Genomic DNA, 12,833 nt, shown 5'->3' on the forward strand with positions numbered 1-12,833 from the left:
ATTTATACTGATTTCTTTAAATCTTCAATTAATTTCTTCTTTTCCAGTTGTTCTTGTTCTTTGCTAAATAATTCTGTTTTTTTCAAACGGTTGTTGAGTGAGATAGCCGATGACAATACTCTTCCCGTGGCTTTCTCGGTGAAGCTAAACTTTTTGCCTTGTTCGACGTCCTCTACGACCATTCCAAACTTGGCGTTGTTTGCCTTGTGGTCACGGAGTGGAGTGAGGTCGTTCTCTACGTACTCGATGTAAGCCATCGGTGCCTTGTCGGCCGGTCTGAATCCGCATTTCAAGACACGAGTGTATCCACCTGGACGCTCCAAGAAACGAAGTCGCAACTGCTTGAACAACTTTGGTAGCACCTGACGGTCGGTCACCATACCGTATGCCAACTTGTGTGCAACACGTGTGTTTCTCTTTGCGATTGTAATGATTTTATCTGCCATTCTGGTCAACTCTTTTGCCTTTGGTAGAGTAGTCTTGATACGTTCGTGTTGAATCAACTGTGTAACCATTGTTCTCAACATCAACATTCTATGTGCTGTCTCTCTAGAGAGTTTTCTATATCCCATTTGATGATAAATCATTTTCTACTCTATATATATATATATTATATTCTGATATCTAATATCTTAAATCTTTTTCTCTATATCTTTTATTTTTACAAAAAACGATTGGTTGGATTGACTGATTGATTAAATCTGATCAGAAATCTATTTATATCAAAATCTAAAGATTTATATATCTAAATTAATAATAAATAAATAACAATTTAATAATGATTATAATCATAAAATGAACAATGATCAAAAAAAACTAATTCTTCGTTTTTTTTTTTTTTTTTTGATTTTTTTTTTTTTTTTTTTTTTTGATCAGGCAATGTGCTCATGCAATAAGAATAATAATTATGCATATTCAATAATACTATTATTAATAATCAAAAGTCACTAAAAAAGTTTTTAGTTTATTTTAATATCTGATATTGAATTAATGATAGATTGGTATAAATCATTAGAGTTAATAGAGCTGTTTGTTGATGAGATAGTTCTTCTTACAATATCAAATGATTTCGATTGGTGACACAACAGATTTTCAATTGTTTTGTTATGAGCCAACCCGACCATTTTCTGAATAAAATCTTCTTCTACCTCACTATTTACAGTTCTATACCACTCTATATTTTCATCCATCACTATTTCTTCTGTTTCAACCACTACACTATTATTATTATTATCTTCATTATCTACATTATTATTATTATCGTTATTATTGTTATTGTCAGTATGACCATTTTGATTTGTTGTTGTAGTTGTAGTAGTAGTAGTAGTTGTTGTTGTTGTTGTTGTTGCACTAGTAGTTTCATGATCATCATTATCAATTGAATTCATATCTATATCCATAGTTTCTTTACTACCATTCTCTTCATTTACATGATTATTATTAATATTATTATTTTCTTCCTTATTATTGTTGTTATTGTTGCTATTGTTGTTATCATCTTCGTGATCTATATCAATGTGTTTTGTTATTTCATCAACACTGCTATTATTATCGTTGTCATGATGATCTTGGTTATCTTGATGATCTTCCACGTGTGGAGTGGTTGGAGTTGTTGGTAAGCTTGTGTTATTTAAAATAGGTGAAGTTGCATTACTGTTGCTGTTGTTATTGTTGCTACTGTTATTATTTGCATCTGAGGAGTGTTTCTTTCTTCTAATAGGTTTCATAAATGAATCCATCATTTCTTTGGTGATTTCAGAACCTTCTCCTCTAAGTCTTGCACTTCTTGTGAATAGTTTAAAACTGTTGTTGTTGTTATTTTGTTGATCTTGTTGAGTAGCTGTATCATTGTTATTGCTATTATTATTGTTGTTATCTCTTTCTCTAACAGTTGTACCATAGTCTGTATGATTATTCATTGGTGGTTTTCCATGATTGGCATCGCTCGCTCGCTTGAGCGTGATATTCTCACAGGTCGATATGAGTGTCGGATCGATTTGATCGACCATGGCATAGACTTCGTCTTGGAGTTGCTTCGCTCTCGATATCGCTTTAGCACCGTCGATTCCATTGGGATCATGCACCTGGTAGTACTCGATAGTATTGATAACAATCAAATCGATATCCGAGAGGAATGACGATACCGTCGTGTATTTATGATTCTCCAAGTTATTGGAGATAGAAGATACACTCATCGGATTCTTTATCAATTCATAATATTCTGGATATTGTTGAATACTCTTTACAAAACATATATATATTAATACAATTATAAAACATAATGGAATAGAATAGATAACTTACAACATCTTTAAAGAATGTATAGAACTTTCTATCATAGATAATCTTTGCCAATACCTCTCTTAATAAAATTCTAAGTTGTCTAAGTAGTTGACTATAAAACACCTTAAATTAGTTTCTTCAAATCTATCTATCTACTTTAGTTAAACTATACTATATTTAGTTTACTTACTTATCTCTTTTGATATCTCTCTTTTCCTCATTGGTATTCGGGACAACAGGTAGTTGAACTAAAACTTTCTTTGTAATATGTTTACTCAACGCAAATTGATAAATAGCTTCTTTAATATCTAACAATTGATTTTTAAAGTAGTTTCTCAATGTTTCCTATATAGGAAGAGTAGTAGTAGAGGTGAAGAGAAGAAAGAATATTAGTTTACTAGTAATAAATATAAGTAATAATATGTAACATACTTGATTTGGATAATCTATTTCAAGTATACTATCATCTCTACATTGGAAGAGCACTGAAATCGCGTGAGGTATCTCATCGATCGGTTGTTCGATGGTAGCGATGATGAATAGCGGTTGATTGGCATCGATGTTGTTGAGATAGGTCAGGAGTGTATGTACAAGTGAGTCAGAGGTTTCCCACCATCGATCGATGTTTGGAAGATAGAGCACGCTCGGACTTACCTTCTTGGCTTCTGTCAGAGTGCGACTGCAAGATTCGTCAATAGACTTGGCAACGGGATCGGCCAGCAGCGAACAAATATCGATACTAAACGATGGGAACTCCTCCAACTGATATAATATCGCATTGCCAATCAATATTTGACCAAGTCCTTGATCTCCACAGATTAACATTCTCGGACGATAAACGCTGGTTGGCGTTGCAGACTTGGAGGTTGTTTGTTGTTGCTGTTGCTGTTGGAGAAATGGAAATATTGAATCAACTAAATGAAGTGCTTGTTCTAGACTTGGTTGTAATAGTGGTTTGGTCGATGGCGACAGTGGATTGGCAAACGATTGGACCGATCGCTTCGAGCTCGGCACAATGGTTTGCATCGCTTCGACAAACTCGGATTTTCCGACGCGAATAGTATCGATGTTCAGCGCCAGTTTGTCGGCGGTCTGGTAGATCTGTGGATAGGTTTTTCTGAGAGATACAAGCACTGCTTCGCTTGCCAACGACTTGATGTCCGCGCCACAATAGCCGGCTGCGCGATCCGCTATGCTGTCGATCGTGTCGTGGTCGGGCGCCGGCTCCCACTTCTCAGTGTGGATCGAAAGTATCTTTCTTCGCGCCTCTTTATTGGGGAGCGTGAAGAGCAGTTCACGATCGAATCGGCCAGGTCGGCGGAGTGCCGGATCTATCGAGTCGATTCGGTTGGTCGCGCCAATCACCACGACCTGTCCACGATTGTCGAGACCGTCCATCAGCGCGAGCAGCGTAGATACCATGCTGCTGTGAATATGGTCTTGGCGCGACGAACGCACCGGTGCCAATCCATCGATTTCATCGAAAAATATAATAGAGGGTTGCATCGATTTCGCTTGTTCAAAGAGCATTCGCAGTTGACGCTCCGCTTCACCAACCCATTTACTCAGACAATCGGCACCTTTTCTCATAAAGAACGATACTTTTTGTCCGCCACGCAAATTGCACTCATTGACGAGTGCACGCGCCAACAAAGTCTTACCGGTTCCTGGCGGACCGTAGAACAACACGCCTTTCGGCGGTTGAATCTTAAACTTTGAGAATACCTCTGGGTAGACCAGCGGGAGTATGAGCATCTCCTTGAGCAGTCGGATGTGAGTATCCAATCCACCGACAGAGTTGAAAGTTGTACTGGTATCAACACCCAGTGGTTCAGTATCATTGAGATTGATTGGAAGTGGAGCATTGCTATTTGATGATGTAGTAGCAGTTGTTGTTGTATTCCTCTTGTTAATATTATTACTAGCAAGTGGTTGAAAGTTATCGATATTATCATTGTCATCGTCGTCGGAATCAACAACATTGCTATTCGATGTGTTTTGATTGTTTCGCCAACGATGTGGAACGGGCAGTGGTTTCGATCGAGCCGGTGTTGTCCTAGTGTAATCCGTTACCATATATCTGCTCGTTGGTGTTCTTACACGCCGCGAATTGATAGGTGGTAATTCCATTTCCAATCCTGTACTTTTATATCTTGATCTTGATGCTCCTCCTTTTGCCGGAGATGGTGTCGTTGCCGTTGATGTCGTTGCTGTTGTTGAAGAAGTAGAAGTAGTCGAAGTCGTATTTGTAGCTGTAGTGTTATCATTACTATTTATATCATCTGTATTAACTGATCCACTTCCAACAATATCAATATCATCTTTACTAGTTGCAAGCAGTTGTTGTTGTTTCTTCGAAGGTGAAAGTAAGTTGTGAGATTGTTGTTGTTGCAGTTGATCATTTATATCTTGTATTGAAGAATGTTTGGCGGTTGACTTTTTGTTTCGATTGAGGAAGCTGGATACATCTACATTTGATAAATCCAAAGATCTTCTTGTTTTGATTGATGTTAAATTTGGTTGTTGTTGCTGTTGCTGTTGTTGATGATGATGTTCTTGATCATCTGCTTCCTCTTCGTCGAAATCAACTCTCTTTCTCTGTTGTTGCTGTTGTAATCTCTTTGATCTAAATGAAGGTTGTGGTTCTGATTGTTGTGGTGAATGTTGTTGATGTTGATGTTGTTGTCTCCTAGATGTAGAAGTTGGTGAAGATTGTTGTCTGGATGATCTTACATCTTCTTCAATATCTTCCTCTATAAGATATCTCGGTCTTTTTATCAGTCTACCCGCTCTCGTAGTAACTGCAGCTTGAAACTAGACAATATGTTTGATGTTAGTAAGCATATTTTATGGATCAATGTTATATTATTACTTACAACTTCGTCTTCTTCTTCTTCTTCAACCTTTGGTCTAATATATCTTTTACTAAGTGTTTGTTGTTGTTGATGCTCTTGCTGTTGTTGTTGTTGATTTCTTCTTGTACTTGATTGTCTTCGTGTTGATCTATTACTATAATATTCTTGTTCTTCCTCTTCTTCATCGTCTTCATCGGTATTAAACAGTCTCTTTAGATTAACTCTAGGTCTAAGATTGAATCTCTTTTCTACTTTTGAATCAACTACTTCTTCTTCCTCTTCTTCATGTTCTTCTTCCTCCTCCTCCCCATGTTCTTCTTCTCCTTCATATACTTCTTGCTCTTCTTCCTCTTCTTCATGTTCTTCATGTTCTTCTTCCTCCTCTCCATGTTCCTCTTCCTCCTCTTCTTCTTCTTCATCATGATTAGTCTCGTCATAGATTGGATAATGATCTTTCTTTAATGACTCTCTAATTAATTTCCTTTTACTTAAACGAATAATCACTTTTGTAGATGGAGGTGATAATGATCTATTAATATTATTATTATTATTATTATCATTGTCATCATCATTATGATCTTCACTATCATTGTTTGTTGTTGTTGTATCTATATTTGAATTTGTACTATTTGATCTCTTTCTACCAGAGAATGATCTTGTTACTTTTGTTAAAGCATTATTATTATTATTATTATTTTGAGTGATATCAATATCGTTCTCTTTATTTTCTGTATCTGATCTCATTTTATATAATTACGATCAATTAACACTGACAAACAAACAAACAAATAACTTTTACTTTTTATTTTATATAAAAATAAAATAAAATAAAAAAATAAAATACAAAAACAAATTTAAAAAAATTTTAAATAAATTATTAAAAAAAATATTATTTAAATTTTAATTCATTATTTACAGTTATCTATAATTTTTAACTTTAATATCTATCAAAAAAAAAAAAGAGATATATCCCTTTCACTTGTGATAATTGCACACATTAATTTTCAAATTCGAAATAGTAAGTGCGTAGTCAATTAATTCAAAAAAAATAAAGTTTTTACAACCTGAAGTAAAGACTGGACAAGGTGTTGCAAGAGAAATTTATTTGTTTTTGAAAGGTCAAATTTAATAAATTTGCTTTTTTCAAAATAATTTTTTTTTCACGACTGGCACAGATTTGATAGATCATAACTAACCAAGTTGTGTGAAAAAAATTATTTTGAAAAAAGCAAATTTCGAAAGATGGATTTATAAGAAATAAACCAACCAACGACATGTTATTGGCTCCTTTCCTGTTGTAACGGAGAGTACTTTCGAATAGAGGCACCTTTCTGTTTTGTGGTTTCCAGTGCGCCTCTGGAATATGCTCTTCACACTTGTTTATACTTTAATTCGTTCTTCTCTAGTAGTGGCTAGAACACCTATAAATCCTTGGAAATCAATTACTAAAAGGGCAACCATCAGAGAGGAAATGAACATAAAAACGGTGTTGTTTGCAACACTAGTATCTTCTCTGTATAATGGTGGATCAATTGGGTAACACTCGATTCCATGATTGGCTATTGTAGCTAGTTTAGAGTGCTGGTAGTTGGCGAAAATGTTTAACACTCTTCTTCTTTGTTGTTCATCGTGTTCACTGTATCTGAATCTGATTTTAAAGAGAATAGAATCTTCATTGTGTATCTCAGTCATTAGCTGTAAACTCTTGAATTTCGGAAATAATTTATATTGTTATTATTTATTAAATTATCAACATTATTATTATTTTGTGTAATATTATTTATTTGTTCTATAAATTGATTGGATCTCTTCCAAGAAAATCATTTATAATGAGGTTTCTTGAATTCATTTGTTTCACCAAATTGAGTACCAAAGTTTCCATGGTTGGAACTTGACTCAATTTGGTGAAAATACTATAAAAAAATAAAAATACTAATATATAGATGAATAATAAACTATTAATATTATTAATATATATAAAATAAATAATAATTAATTTTTAATTATATAAATAATAACTATGGTAAAATGATGATAAAAAAAAAAACTATTACAAACTATTAATTTGAAATAAGTGATATGTATAGAATATATGTTCTAAAAATAAGAGATAAGAAATAATAGTTGGATATAAAGTTTAAAAAAAAAAAAAAAGTTTCTTGATGTGTAAAGAATAATCAATCAAATGTTTTAAGAAAAGTGTTTTGACATATTTCTATTTTAAAGCAATTCTAGAATATTAGGGCATTTGGTTTGGATTCTGTTAACAATTTTGTCATGATAGATAAACAGAGTAGATTATAAAATTTTTACCAATCTATACGCTCATCACCAGATAGAACCAAAAAAAAAGTAGATTGATGCAACAGGATTAACTGAAAACTGTTTGAAGTTTATGCTGTAATGGTGAACAAGGGAGACATCTCCCAAACACTCATTAGAGAGAGATAGACTCACGAGTGAATAGAATCAATTGATTGATTAAAACCAACTAGCTTTATTTTATTTTGAGTTTATTTGTATTAAGATCTTCTTCTCAAATTTGAGAGAATGAGTGGTGATATACATGTACCTCCTTTTTCAATTTACATGCAAAGAGAAACCTTTGAACAATTCAATCTGATTTAAATTCCTTTATTTAACGACTTCTACTTCTACTTCTACTTGTTTTTTTGTCTTTTTCCATATTTATGTTTCTATTTTTGCTACCGTCTCTGCTTCTACTTCTACTTCTACTTCTACTACTACTTCTTTTACCATCTTTCTTTCTATCCCTATCTCTGTATCTGTCCCTACTACTTCTATCTTTACTTCTATCTCTATCTCTGCTTCTGCTTCTGCTTCTGCTTCTACTCCTACTTCTACTTCTACTTTTATAATTTTTCTTTCTACTATCCCTATCTCTATCCCTGCTTCTACTTCTACTTCTTCGTCTATCGGTGTCTCTAGACGATCTTGAACGACTACTTCTTTGTCTTTTATGTGATCTTTCATCATCATCATCGCTACTACTGTCACTACTTGAATCAGTCTGACTATCTTCATCGGATGTATCCTTCATAAACTCTGATAGTCTTACAGGACCTCCAGTTGAAGTTCCACCAGAACCACCAGATTTCGATTTAGATTTCTTTGATTTTCTCTTCTTTCTTTTTCTTCTTCTTTCATAGTCATCACTACTACTGCTACTGCTATCATCGTCACTACTACTATCACTACTACTCTCATATTTTTTCTTATTCTTTTTCTCTTTTCTTTTTTTTTCTTTATCTTTTTTTCTTTTTATTTTCTCTCTATTTCTTTCTAATTCATCTCTATATTCCTATTAATATTAAAACAAAAAAAAACATTGTTAATATCAATAATTATTATTCAATTCATTCTAAACATTTAGAATTAAGGTTAAATACAAACTTTTGATGATAACTCTTCCCATTTATCAAAAGAGATCTTCTTGTCATCACCGGCAACAGTTTTCTTGAATTCCTCCAATGTTAATCTCGGTCTTGCCATATAATCTCTGATACTTGGTCCATCATGTTTGACTTCCTTTCGAACCAATAAAGGATTAGGTGTTCCTCCTGCTTGGAATCCTCTTGTCATTTTTGTTTTGTCGGTATTTTATTTTTATAATAAAAACTAACAACTATTTATTGATTTATAACTATTTTTTTTAATTATGATTTAATTAATTATATATTTATTATATCATATCATATTATATTTATCTTCTCTATTTTTAAGTTGATAACATAAATTAAAAAATGAGATTAAAATTTCTTCTTCACACGAAAAATAATTCTGTGATTTTCATCAACAAAAATGTCGTTAATTTAAACTTTATTTTATTTTTTTAATGTTTTTTCGAAATTTTTGAAAACGTCTGTAAACACTTTACAATATGTCATCTTTGAATGAAATAGCACCAAATTCAGTGTTAAAAATAAATAATAAGTTGATTGATCAAAAAATAGAATGTTTAATTTATTATTAAAATCTACAACAAGTTTTACTGGTAGAGTTGTCAGATACAGTGGTAGAAATAGTCATGTCTCTCAAACATTGAATAGTTGTAATATTGCAATGCTCGGTCAAAGATCATATGCAAGTTTTGTAGATGAATTCTTAAAAAATTTAAAAGAAAAAGAATTAAACAATATCAATAATAATAATAATAATAAAAAAGAAAGTAACAATATACTTAATAATAAAGAAATTAACATTAATAACAATAATCAAAAAGATATACTAAATAATAATGTAGAAAGAGATTTAGATTTTTTAAATAGTTTAAATTTTGGTAATAATAACAATAGCAATAACAATAACAATAATAATATTGATAATAATGATAGTAGTAATAGCAGTAATGATAATAAAGATAGTAGTAGTAGTTTTAATATTAGAAAAGTAACACAAACGACAAAAGAAGCAATGTTGGCAAGACACAATGAATTAAAGAAGAAATTTGAATTTGAAGAAATAGACGACGATGAAGATGATGATTTTATAGATAAACATGAACACACTAGTGGTGAAGCAAATAACAAAAGCAGAAAAGTTAATTTAAATAACAACAACAATAACACCACCACCACAAACAACACAAACAACACAAAAAAATCGAGAAAACACAGACAACACGTCAACCCACTCAGCTATCGTTTGCAGATGACACTGGATCCACCGAAATGGGAAGAGATATTCGCCGATTTGACGTTGCCGATTCACATCGATCTCGGTTGTGGCAAGGGCGACATGCTTGTGAAATCGGCGATACTGAAGCCCGACTACAACTATCTCGGTATCGATATTCGTGATCATTGCATAGAGATGGCCAACAGCTCAAAGAGTCTACTCGAGTTTGAGTTGAACACACAGATCAAGAACCTTCACTTTGTAGAGACCAACGTCAGTGTCAATCTCTTCAACGTCGCCAAATCGCTACCGACCAACTCCATCCAGAAACTCAGTCTGCTCTTCCCCGATCCATGGCACAAACGCAAGCATATCAAACGTCGTATCGTAAATGCCAACTTTGTACGTGAAGTTGCAATGATATTACCTCCCGGTGCCAAAGTAAGTTATCTTTTTTAAAAACTTTCAATTATAAATTATCAAAAAACAAACAAACAAACAAACAAACTAATTAAATTCTACACAATTTATAAAAATATTTATAGGTATATTTAATGTCAGATGTTTATGAATTATATGATGAGATGTTGAATCATTTCATTTCTAATAGTTCATTTGAATCGATTGATTTCTCAAAGAATGAATGGGATATTGAGGTTACCGCTCGTCAGAACTATTACATTGAAAAAGATATTCCATATTGGAGAGCTGTTCTAGTTAGAACTGAAAAAAATGAATCAACTGTAAAAACCATTCTTTAGAAAATAAAGTTATTGTTTACATCCACAACAACTATTGTATTGTTCATCAATATTTTGAATCTAATTTGGTTTATTACATTTCTGCGAAGAGTATTTTTAAAATGCAAATAAATATTTTAATTTAATCAATGACTAATTAATAAAATTGTTCTCAATTTATATATATCAAAAAAAACATTACAGTACATTTGATTTATATGAAAATGGAATATAAATGGTATAAGACCAATTATAATTTTTAAAAAGTTTTAAAAAACCAAAACTTATCTCTTTTAGTTTTCAAAAGATTTTGATTTTTAATCTAAAGTTTCCTTTTAAAGTAAATTAAAAAATGAACATTATTTATTTTTAATTTTAAAAAATATTTAATTAAAGAAATGTCATTCTAAAATAAAGTATTTAATTAGAAGTAAAACAATAATAATCCTTAATAATAATATAAAGAAATAAAATATATATATAATATAATAAAATGGGATTATTTAATTTAGTTAAAAAATTAGATGCAGAAAATCTTATTTTGGTGGCCAATATAACAGTTGTATCTTTAATTGGAACTGGAATGTTTGTTCGTAATCTAAGAGTTATGAATAAAGAAAAGTAAATATATAAATTTTCCTAACCAGATTATGTATTTTCTAACTAATAAATAAATTCTTATAATTTAAATTAAATTTTTAGTCACTTTGAAGATGTTGATCATATGCATTTACCATTAGAGAAATGTAGAAATATTAAACATCCAAGTTTTATGTATAAAGATAGTCGTGAAATTATGAAGCACCAATAAATCTCATATAACAACACAACAAAACAAAACAAAAACTACAAACAACTCACTTTAGTTAAGAGTAGTGTTGAAGTTGAAAATAAAATGAAAATAAAAGATAAAATGTTGTGTTATTTTTTTTGGACTTTGTACATAAATAAATACAATGAATAAATAATTATTACAAATTGATATTGTTTTGATTTGTTTTTGTTATTGTTTTTTACAATTACTTATATATATATATTTATATATTATTATATTTTATTCATCAAAGTTTTCTCTATTACTATGAAAATGTGTTGATTTCCTGGGTCTGGTTCTAGAGTGTTTCGGTGTTGAATAATCAAAGAGTAATGCGTTTTTCGGTCGGTTCATATTCAAATGTTTGTTGTGTTCTTGATTTCGCTTTTCAATCTCTGTCAGTTCGTTCATTTTAAAGTAGTCTTTGTAGAGACGTTTCGTCGCCATCAGACCGTTGTAGATGGCACCTTCGTTCAGTTCGTCGACACGCAGTGCACTCTCAACGGAGAACGGACCGACTCGTGTACGATAGATGTCGGTGACATAGCTGACGGTATTCAGTGACTTGGCAATGTCGGTGAGGTACGACCGCACGTAGAAGCCCGACGACACCTCCATTTCAAACTCACCGAACGGCGCCTTGTAGAGAGTGCATCGCGCACTATACACTTTGAGATCGCGCGCCTTCGGGATGACAGAGGCACCCTTGGCCGCCCAGTCAGAGAGTCGCTCGCCGTCCACCTTGATGGCAGAGTATCGCGGTGGCACCTGCTGAATATCACCTATGAACCCCGGTTTCTTTGTCTGCTCGTCCAACAACTCAAAGTTTAGATGATCGATCGATTTCTTGTTGTCATGATTCACCACACCCGAGCTATCATATGTATTTGTTTCCTAAAGTTAAACACAAACATAACATACATACATTAATTAATATCATCATCTTTGTGTGTTGTTATATAATCTACTAACAACCAACAAAAACACATACATATCCAAAGAATGCAGTTGCATTATAAGTTTTATCAGCACCTAGAAAATGATTTAAATCTTTACAACCATTACCGAAACCAACTATAAGTAGACCTCTTGCATCCATATCTAAAGTACCGCCATGACCAACTTTTAAATTCTTATCTTCAGACAGATATTTTATTATCTAAATATATTTTTTTAATTAGTTATATATGAAGTAGTTGATTTATGTAATGTGATGTTATAGATATACTCTACTCTACATTTGTAACATTTGCAGAAGATACCCCGATATCCTTATATATTGGTAGTATACCATTTTGTGGGAATCTAATACTTGATTTTAGATGTTTTAATTTTGGATAAAACCTTAAAAACATATATGTGCGAGTATTGAAATAATATAAAATAATAATAGATATCAAATCTATCTTATCTTTGTAATAATAATAATAATGTACAATTTAACTTTTAAAATAAATAAAAAATGAATAATCATATCGATCGTAAAATCAATCTCTTAATTGA

The 12,833-nt window shown here is 32.0% G+C and overlaps 6 protein-coding genes across 6 annotated transcripts; 2 read left to right on the forward strand and 4 right to left on the reverse strand.

Annotated features, from left to right (window-relative positions):
* Positions 1–2: 2 nt before the first annotated feature.
* Positions 3–5,882, reverse strand: PPL_05419 (bromodomain-containing protein; the record flags this gene model as incomplete). The annotated part of the gene is made up of 6 exons (XM_020576300.1): positions 3–590; positions 1,056–2,240; positions 2,305–2,395; positions 2,474–2,628; positions 2,716–5,097; positions 5,160–5,882. 6 exons carry the CDS (start codon positions 5,880–5,882, stop codon positions 3–5), a joined length of 5,124 nt encoding a protein of 1,707 aa, XP_020433549.1.
* A 636-nt stretch (positions 5,883–6,518) lies between these two features.
* On the reverse strand, positions 6,519–6,830 carry PPL_05420 (uncharacterized protein; the record flags this gene model as incomplete). Its single annotated transcript, XM_020576301.1, has 1 exon — positions 6,519–6,830. The coding sequence occupies one exon, from the start codon at positions 6,828–6,830 to the stop codon at positions 6,519–6,521; it is 312 nt and encodes a 103-aa protein (XP_020433550.1).
* A 946-nt stretch (positions 6,831–7,776) lies between these two features.
* PPL_05421 (protein serine/threonine kinase) lies at positions 7,777–8,741 on the reverse strand (the record flags this gene model as incomplete). Its single annotated transcript, XM_020576302.1, has 2 exons — positions 7,777–8,460; positions 8,553–8,741. 2 exons carry the CDS (start codon positions 8,739–8,741, stop codon positions 7,777–7,779), a joined length of 873 nt encoding a protein of 290 aa, XP_020433551.1.
* Positions 8,742–9,113: 372 nt separating this feature from the next.
* PPL_05422 (tRNA (guanine(46)-N(7))-methyltransferase TrmB) lies at positions 9,114–10,537 on the forward strand (the record flags this gene model as incomplete). Its single annotated transcript, XM_020576303.1, has 2 exons — positions 9,114–10,217; positions 10,322–10,537. The coding sequence occupies 2 exons, from the start codon at positions 9,114–9,116 to the stop codon at positions 10,535–10,537; spliced, it is 1,320 nt and encodes a 439-aa protein (XP_020433552.1).
* Positions 10,538–11,009: 472 nt separating this feature from the next.
* On the forward strand, positions 11,010–11,327 carry PPL_05423 (uncharacterized protein; the record flags this gene model as incomplete). Its single annotated transcript, XM_020576304.1, has 2 exons — positions 11,010–11,137; positions 11,219–11,327. The coding sequence occupies 2 exons, from the start codon at positions 11,010–11,012 to the stop codon at positions 11,325–11,327; spliced, it is 237 nt and encodes a 78-aa protein (XP_020433553.1).
* A 243-nt stretch (positions 11,328–11,570) lies between these two features.
* On the reverse strand, positions 11,571–12,685 carry PPL_05424 (uncharacterized protein; the record flags this gene model as incomplete). The annotated part of the gene is made up of 3 exons (XM_020576305.1): positions 11,571–12,098; positions 12,322–12,489; positions 12,569–12,685. 3 exons carry the CDS (start codon positions 12,683–12,685, stop codon positions 11,571–11,573), a joined length of 813 nt encoding a protein of 270 aa, XP_020433554.1.
* Positions 12,686–12,833: the final 148 nt, after the last annotated feature.

This window comes from Heterostelium album (genome assembly GCF_000004825.1).
Source record: "Heterostelium album PN500 unplaced genomic scaffold PPL_contig12, whole genome shotgun sequence".
Classification (NCBI taxonomy): domain Eukaryota; phylum Evosea; class Eumycetozoa; order Acytosteliales; family Acytosteliaceae; genus Heterostelium; species Heterostelium album.